The sequence below is a fragment of the Pelophylax lessonae genome (genome assembly GCF_965119305.1).
Source record: "Pelophylax lessonae genome assembly, chromosome: 11".
Taxonomy (NCBI): Eukaryota; Metazoa; Chordata; class Amphibia; order Anura; family Ranidae; genus Pelophylax; species Pelophylax lessonae.
The window spans coordinates 142,149,701-142,159,039 of NC_138778.1; the positions used below are offsets into that span (position 1 = coordinate 142,149,701).

Consider the following 9,339-nt stretch of genomic DNA (forward strand, 5'->3'; position numbering starts at 1 on the left):
GGCGGTATGATTCTTTTGGATTTTAGGTGCTGAAAGCGGTACCATTATTTTGCATGTAATTCTTGTGAATCAGCAGCCCAAACCAACTGTATACATTTATTTTATATATATATATATATATATATATATATATATATATATATATGCATACATGGTTTGGGCTGCTCATTCACAAGAATTACGTATATATATATATATATATATATACACATACACACACACACACACACACACACACGTATATATATATATATATATATATATATATATATATATATATATATATATATATACACACACACACACACACACATATATTTACATAAAAAGTACAGTAAAACTGCAGGAAAGGGCACTGGGGGGCAATGTAATGTGATTTTATTTTATTTTGAATAGTATCAGTGTGTTTGGTGTGTTTTACATTTGAATTTGCTGCCGGTTCCACCCCCCGGCGGACGTCATGTCGCCGGAGACGGAAGCCGGGGCTCGCAGATGATCGGGAGGAAGCTCCGCCGCCGCATACCGCCCGCAGACATCGCTGGATCCCGGAGAAAAGGTAAGTAAAACCTCTTACAGGATTCAGCGATCTTCCTAGCGCTACCCAGAGTGTGGCTCGGGGTTACCGCTTTTGGCTCTAAAATCTAACCCCGAGTCACACTCAGGAATACCGCTAGGAAGGTTAAGAAGTCCTTGTAGGATTTCATTCTGAATACAATTACAAATGTACACTAAATTCCCTAAACCCTTTACAGCATTGGGGGGTTGAATAATTTTGACCACAACTGTATATACCATTTGTTTCATGTATTTTTTCTGGATTTTTGGTTGATATTGTGTCTCTATCATTTACAATACACCTATGAAAAAAATGATAGACCCTTTATTTATTTGTAAGTGGGCAAACTTACAAAATCCGCAGGGGATGAAATAATTATTTTCCCCATTGTATATTGTGCATTACAAGTATGCCTGAAAAACAGAATAAATGACATCACAGCAAAGCACTACCTTCTGTAGCACGCTGCTAGGGGAAATGGATTTAATGAGCCAGCTCCCAGGAACTTCGCTCTAAGGTAAACTGGATTTGTTACTCTTTTACTTACAAACGCTCAACTCGTTCTTCTCCTAAGAGTTCCCATTGTTCTGTACGACAGATCTGCAACTTCGTCTCCTGAACTTCCGAGCCATCTGGTAAAAAGTCCTTCTGCCCATGAGAGCGCTGAGGAATGTTTTGCTGCCGACTTCGCACCGCGAACAGCTCTGCTGGACTGAATGACACATATATTAGACACAGTGATATCCTACTACAGCCATGCTGTTTAATTGGTATACAAGACCTAAATCTGAACATGTGTCTTTTTTTTAATTTATTTTTTATTTGTTGTCCTGCTGTATAGGAGAAAAAAAATTTGGTTTTGCTGCAACAACCCCCCCCCCCCCCCATCTGGAACCGTCCCCAGCAGTAATTCCTTCCCACAACTAAATGTTCTTGGCCTCACCTGCTTCCTGTAACCACAGGCTGCCAAAGACTCGATGACCCTACAAATATGAGATGACCCAATTTTGGTAAAATATATCAGACGAGGTTGTGATGAGTAAATAGATACCCAACAAGTCAAGCCTTAAATCTGCACACACCTGTATGATCACATCCATGCAAAGGCTAGATAGGAAGTACATGATGTAGAGTAACCTGTCAATCCTATACATAATGCCCAGATGTTAATTTCTGTGAACACAGGATTAGATAGATGGCTTCCAGCAAACAGATGCTGGCTGTATGCATATACACAGATCAGCCATACCTTTATGATTACCCACCTAATATTTAGTAGGTCTCCCTTTTGCAGCCAAAACAGCCCTGATTCATCTAGGCTTGGACACCACTAGACCTCTGAAGATATGTTGTGGTATTTGGCACCAAGCCTTCAGTAGCAGATCCTTTAACCACTTGAAAAACAGGCTTTTTCTGGCACGGTTTGTTTCCAAGTTTAACCAATTGCCGCCCGCCCACCGTCAAATGACGGCAGAGCAGTGCAGCTCTCGTTCTGGGAGGACGTCATATGACATGGCTCTTTACCCATGTAATCGGCTGTGTCCAATCACAGCCGGTCACATGTAAAGGAGGAAGTGCCGTTTATCGGCTCTCCTCTCCTCACACTGTCAGAGTGTGTGGCGAGGAGAGCCGATCAGCAGCTCCTCCTCAAAGGGGAGTCTAGGACAGGTAATCAGGGTACTGATCATCAGTGCCCTGATTACAGTAAAGCAAAAACAGGGCCCATAAGTCACCCCAACCAATGCCCATCAGTGCCCACAATCAGTGCCCATAGGGGTGTCAGTCAGCGCCTATCAGTGCCTGCTCATCTGTGCCACCTATCAGTGCCCATCAGTGTGGCATATTAGTGCCTCCTAATCAGTGCCCATAAGTGCCACCTCATCAGTGCCGCCTCATCAGCGCACATCAGTGAAGGAGAAAAATTACTTACCGTATATACTGGGGTATAAGTCGACCCGAATACAAGCCGAGGCACCTAATTTTACCTCAGAAAATTGGGAAAACATAAGCATAGGGTGGGAAATGCAGCAGTATAAGCATAGGGTGGGAAATGCAGCAGCTACTTGACCCAACTGGACCACCATGAGACCCAAAACAGGGGCTGCGGGCATGGTGCAGGTAGGCTTGTGACGGTATCAGATTTTCATGCTGCGATTAATTGATTAAGGTTTTGCCACGGTATACGGTATTATCACGGTATTCAATTATTGAATTTAAATTATTAAATTTCTACCTCACTTGAATTTCATTGCTGAATTTAGGGGCTTTGGTTCACTTATGGACATTATTATATAGTCAGTCAGTACAGACTCTGTGAACCAGGCCTAAAATAGGTCATCAAGCAGTGTCTGGCCTAACTGGTCCTGGCGCTCGGCTCCGATCCGATGGCCTGGTCATTAAGGGGGCAAATCCTTGTGGTCCAGAAGTGGTTAAACCTGAAGGAGGACCGGTGTTGTTATTTATAAATTACTTTACTATTGCTTTACGCCTGGTTCACATGTATGCGGGTTGGCGGCCCACATTTGCACAGGCATAGCAGCCCATTGATTTGAACGGGCTGCTATGCCCTCATTTTCCGCAGAAAAAAGGTGCATGCAGCATTTTTTTTTAATTCAGTGGCCTTGAAATCCATCCTGCTTTTGCACCAAGAAATTTACCTGCAGTTCCTGCTCTGGCAAGCTTTCTGCGTTTTTTTATATACGCGGGCACGGCATTTAAAAACACAGTTTGCGTGTGCAGCAACGGCAGGTAAGTCGCATGGTGCAAAAGAAGGATGGATTTCATGGCCACTGCATTTTTTTAAATTCTGCATGTGCCTTTTTTCACCCGAAAACGCAGGCATAGCAGCTCAGGCCCATTCAAATCAATGGGCTGCTATGCCTGTGCAAATGTGGGCCCCCAACCCGCATACATGTGAACCACCAACCCGCATACATGTGAACCAGGCCTAAAGCAATAGTAAAGTCATTAATAGATAAAAACACCGGTCCTCCTCCAGGTTTAAACACTTCTGGACCGCAAGGATTTGCCCCTTTAAAGACCAGGCAATCGGATCAGAGTGCCAGGACCGTCATCACCAGGTAGGCCAGACACTGCTTGATGGCTATATAATAATGTAATGTGGGCTGCTATGCCTGTGTGTATATGTATATGATATGCTGCTATGCCTATGTATGTATGTATGTATATCTCTATCTATCTATCTATCTATATATATATATATATATATATATAGCTAATTCTATCTATCTAATTCTATCTACAGAAACTTGCTTGTATTAGCAGTGTTTCTGTGTCTGAGCCCTGGAAAAAGCATGTGGGTGTGTGCTGAGTGGGAGTCGTCTGATTGGTTACAGGGAGGAGCTAAGTCTCTCACTCTAGGATCATATTACCAGAGCTGTTTCTATTGAGTGAGTGAATGAGTCATCCAGCTCACTGAAAAGTATCAATTCTAAAGTCAGACTTGAGGAGCAGATAAACATGGTATTTTAAGGCCCCGTTCACATAGGGGCGATCCGACTTCCCCAGGCGACCTCCGAGGTCGCGGTGCGAGCAGCGCGCCGCGACCTCGGAGCGGCCGCCACGAACTTCATAACATTGAAGTCTATGGCGGTCGCCTCCGGGTTGCCCCAAAGAAGCTCCGGACCCTTTTTCTAAGTCGGAGCGACTTGTGTCGCTCCTATTAGAACGGGTCCGCAGCTTCCCTATGGAAGGGGACCTACGGCGACCCGATCGTCCGCCGGTCACACTACGATCGTCGGTACAGCGGGAGAAAGGCAGAGCGGCTTATGTAAACAAGCCGCCTGTCATTCTCCCGCTCCGTTTTTACACTAGTAGCCATGTCCCACTATAGTTAGAATCACGCCCCTAGGACACACTTACCCCTTCCCTGCCAGTGTCATTTTTACAGTAACAGTGCATATGTATAGCACTGATTACTGCAGTAATGTCACTGGTAACCCCAAAAGTGTCAAAAATGTCAGTCAAGGGTCCGATCTGTCCGCCCCAATGTTGCAGTACCGCAAAAAAAAAAAAAAAAAAATCACAGATCGCCACCATTACTCGTTAAAAAAAAAAAAAAAAAACACCAAAAATGACAGAAATCTTTCCCTTAGTTAGTAAACGCGATAACTTTTGCGCAAACCAATAAAAATACGCTTTTTGCGATTTTTTTTACCAAACATATGTAGCATAAAACAATTTGGCCGAAAATGTTAAAGAATTTTGATTTTTACATTTTTTTGGGGGGAATTTCATATAAAAAATGTGAAAAATGTTGTTTTTGCAAAAATTACGCTCTTTTATTGTTTATAGCGCATGATCAAAAAAAAAAAAATCGCAGAGGTGATCAAATACCACCAAAAGAAAGCTCTGTTTGTGGGGAAAAAAAGGACGTGAAATTCGTTTAGGTACCGCGTCGCACGACCGCGCAATTGTCCGTTAAAGTCACGCAGTGAAAAAATTGCAAAAAAACCCCTGGTCAGGAAGGGGGTAAAATCTTCCGGGGCTTAAGTGGTTAAACACATAAAAGATACTGAGAGACATAGCAAGAGCTATGGAAAACACAAAAATATTTCATTTTTAATGATTTATATAGTAAAATAACATTACTAAAAAAAACGCAATATACCGGGACCGCAAAAACTGAACCGCGATGTAGCGGGGGTTTACTGTATACATTTTTATTTTTCAGATTTAGCACGGATGTTCTTTTATATAATTTGTTCATAGTTTGTAAACGCTTTAACTTTTGCACAAACCAATTAATATATGGTTTTTGGGATTTTTGTTTACCAAAATTATGTAGCAGAATACAAATTGGCCTAAACTGATATAAAAATTAGATTTTATTTTTTTTAGTGGGAATGTTTTATAGCAGAAAGTAAAAAATATTGGTTTTTTTTTCCAAAATTGTTGCTTTTTTTGTTTATAGTGCAAAATCTAAAAATCGCAGAGGTGATCAAATACCACCAAAAGAAAGCTCTATTTGTGGGAAAAGGGGGACATCAATTGTATTTGGGTACAGTGTCGCATGACCGTGCAATTATCAATTAAAGCAATTGAATTGCAAAAAATGGCCTGGTCATTAAGGGGGGTAAAACCAGGACACACATTACACAGGTTCTGTGGCTGATTAACCACTTCCCGCCGCAGTTATACTGAGGCAGGGCGGCCCTCCTGCATGAACCAACATAGGTATACGTCGGCTGCACACCTGCAGCTAGGGGGAGAGCACCCTCCCACTCGGCAGCAGGGAAGCTGATGCAGCAGTCAGGTGGCTCCCAATTGCCGCCTGACACCCGTAATCATTCCCTGCTGAGAGAGGACGGTCGGCTGTTGTAAAAACAGCTGACCGTTCTCCCTGAAATGATCATAGAGCTCCTGTGATCCTTCTATATAGGTATATATCACAGGTCTCTATGGTAATTTCACAAGCCACGCCTCTCACAGTTAGAAACACGCCCCGAGGCTCACATTTATCCCCTTGATCACATACTGTGTTAACCCCTTCCCTGCCAGTGTCATTTTTACAGTAACAGTGCAAATTTTTAGCACTGATTACTGTAGTAATGTCACTGGTACCCCCAAAAGTGTCAAAAATGTCAGTTAGGAGTCCGATGCAATGTCGCAGTCCTGCAAAAAATTCCAGATCGCCGCCATTACTAGTAAAAGAAAAAAAAAAACAATAAAAATGACAAATCTTTCCCGTAGTTAGTAGACGCGATAACTTTTGCGCAAACCAATTAAAATATGCTTATTGCAATTTTTATTTACCAAAAATATATAGCAGAAAACAAATTGGCCTAAAATGTAAAAAAAAATGTTTTACATTTTTTTTTGGGAATGTCATATCAGAATGTGAAAAATATATATAATTTTGTTCAGAATTGTCGCTTTTTTTGTTTATAGCGCAAAAAATAAAAATCTCAGGTGATCAAATACCACCAAAAGAAAGCTCTGTTTGTGGGGAAAAAAAGGACGTCAATTGTATTTGGGTACAGCGTCGCACGACCGCGCAATTGTCCGTTAAAGCCGAATCGCAAAAAATAACCTGGTCATTAAGGGGGCAAATCCTTCCAGTCCAGAAGTGGTTAATTACACAGGTTCTTTGGCTGATAAGGGGATAATAATGTCACTGGGTGCCTTCTGTGCATTATATCAGCCTCAGAACCTGTGTAATTCATATCTGTCCTAGTCTATAGGGATGAGGTGACAACCCTAGCAGTGACCAGTCACTGTGTACTGTGATCAGCATAGAGGTGAAGAGCGGGGGTGACACAGATCACTCTTCAGGGTGTACTGGAGCACAGAAATGATGGGCTATGCACTTTACAAGGGAATTTTCCCCAGTTTCCTAAATGAGATATAACTCCACTTTACAGAGAACAGCCAATCACATACAAGGGAAATAAACATTGTGGGACAAGATAGAAGTGAGCAGAGCTCCCCTCATTTACTAGGTTGTGGGGAAAGTTCCCATGTAAAGTACTCTGTCTGTCCTCATATGCACAGGCCAGTCCTACATAAACATACAGCACCTACACGTGTGCTCAGCCTTACCTTAACATCAGGAAGTGCTCCCCGGCCGGATATCCGGTCCCGGCTCCGCCCTCATGACAAGCTGTGATAGGAGACGAGTAGGAGCGGACACTGTCCTATCCCTCCGCTATACCAGGACACTGAACATTGCCTGTGTGCTCCGTACAAAAGGATCGGCGGAAATCTCCCACAGCGACATCTGCTGGCGACCCGCTGAGCTCTCAGGCTATAGGACCCTAGGAAAAGAATAGATTAGACGGATTTACTGCATTTCCCCACTAGATGGCGATATTTACCATATAAAACTGCTATCGTATTTTTTTTTTGCCTTTTGAAATCAGTGCAAAACAGAGTAAAACCAGCACAGAAAATTCCTATTTTTGCAAATGCACACCACAGAAGTCATTTGTAATAAAACATCTTACAGATCTTTTTTACAGTTTTAATTTTAACCACTTTAAGACCAGAATTTTCTGGTACTTTTTTTACAAGTTTAAATCAGTAGATTTTGCTAAAAAAAAATCCTTAGAGCCCCCTAACATTATCATTTTTTTTTAGCAGAGACCCTAAGGAATAAAATGGCGATTGTTGCAATGTTTTATGTCACGCGATATTTGCACAGCAAACCACTTGAAAACCAGGCTTTTTCTGGCTCTTTTTTACAAGTTTAGTTGGATCATTTTTTTTTTTTCATTTAACCACTTCAGCCCCAGAAGGATTTACCCCCTTAATGACCAGGCCATTTTTTGTGATTCAGCACTGCGTTACTTTGACGAAAAATTGCGCGGTCGTGCAACACTGTAGCCAAATAAAATTGATGTCCTTTTTTTCCCACAAATAGAGCTTTCTTTTGGTGGTATTTGATCACCTGTGCGATTTTTAGATTTTATGCTATCAACAAAAAAAGAGCGATAATGCTGGAAAAAAAACACCATATTTCCACATTCTTACTGCCATGACAGCTTAAGGTTAAACAGCTTCTCCTTCAATCTCATTGTGTGGCCCCATGTCTTCTTATACTCCCCAAGGCTGAATCGTTTTTTCCTATGCTGGGATCACCATTGAGGTATTTGTAAATCGCTATCATGTCCCCTCTCAGGCATCTCTTCTCCAGGGAGAATACATTTGGTGCTTGTAGTCGTTCCATGTAATTGAGGTCCTCCAGTCTCCTTTATTAAAGGAGTTGTAAAGGCAGAAGGTTTTTTATCTTAATGCATTCTATACATTAAAGCGGAGTTCCACTCATTTTTCTGTTTATTAAACATCAGAAGCTACAAAAAGTGTATCTGCTGACTTTTAACCACTTCAGCTCCGGAAGGATTTGCCCCCTTAATGACCAGGCCATTTTTTGCGATTCGGCACTGCGTTACTTTAATGCAAAAATTGCCCGGTCGTGCGACGCTGTACCCAAATACAATTGATGTCCTTTTTTTCCCACAAATAGAGCTTTCTTTTGGTGGTATTTGATAATCTCTGCGGTTTTTAGATTTTGCGCTATAAACAAAAAAAGAGCGTAAATTTTGAAAAAAAACGCCATATTTTTTACTTTCTGCTATAAAACATTCCCAATAATAAAAATTTAAAAATTACATTTTTTTATCAGTTTAGGCCAATTTGTATTCTGCTACATATATTTGGTAAAAAAAAATCCCAAAAAGTGTATTTTAATTGGTTTGCGCAAAAGTTATAGCGTTTACAAACTACAGGATAGATTTTTGGACTTTTTATAAATTTTTTTTTCTTAGTAATGGCGGCAATCTGCGATTTTTAGCAGGACCGCAACATTGCAGCGGACAGATCGGACCCCTAACTGACATTTTTGACACTTTTTGGGGACCAGTGACACTAATACGGTAATCAGTGCTAAATAATATGCACTGTTACTGTATAAATGACACTGGCAGGGAAGGGGTTAACACTGGGGGTGATTAAAGGGGTTAAATGTATGCCTAAAATGCTTACTGACTGTGTGGGGATGGTTCTGTGACAGGCACAGAGAGATCAGGGTGGTAGCTTAGCTGAAACTGCTGATATCTCCCTGCCTGTGTGATAGAAGATCCGCCTGCTTTGTTTACATAAGCAGGCGGGTTTTCTCTCCGTTTCCCGGACGATCACGGGAGGAAGGCGGCAATCACTGCCGCTCCTCCCGTGGCCCGCCTCCCGCTGTGTCTAAACACAGCGGGAGCATGGCGAAACCACATGCACTCCAGTCACGTAGTACTATGTGACTGGACGCAGCCGAG

General features: G+C 41.9%; 1 protein-coding gene across 1 annotated transcript in view; it reads right to left on the minus strand.

Annotated features, from left to right (window-relative positions):
- TSEN54 (tRNA splicing endonuclease subunit 54) overlaps positions 1–7,219 on the minus strand; it is a 73,463-nt gene extending 66,244 nt beyond the window's left edge. Inside the window, exons 1-2 of the mRNA XM_082271397.1 lie at positions 7,118–7,219; positions 1,104–1,268 (exon numbers count right to left, since the gene is read on the minus strand). Coding sequence (XP_082127523.1) covers positions 1,104–1,268; positions 7,118–7,125 — 173 coding nt within the window. The 5' untranslated portion in view covers positions 7,126–7,219. The remainder of the gene's footprint in view (positions 1–1,103; positions 1,269–7,117) is intronic.
- Between the last annotated feature and the right edge of the window lie 2,120 nt (positions 7,220–9,339).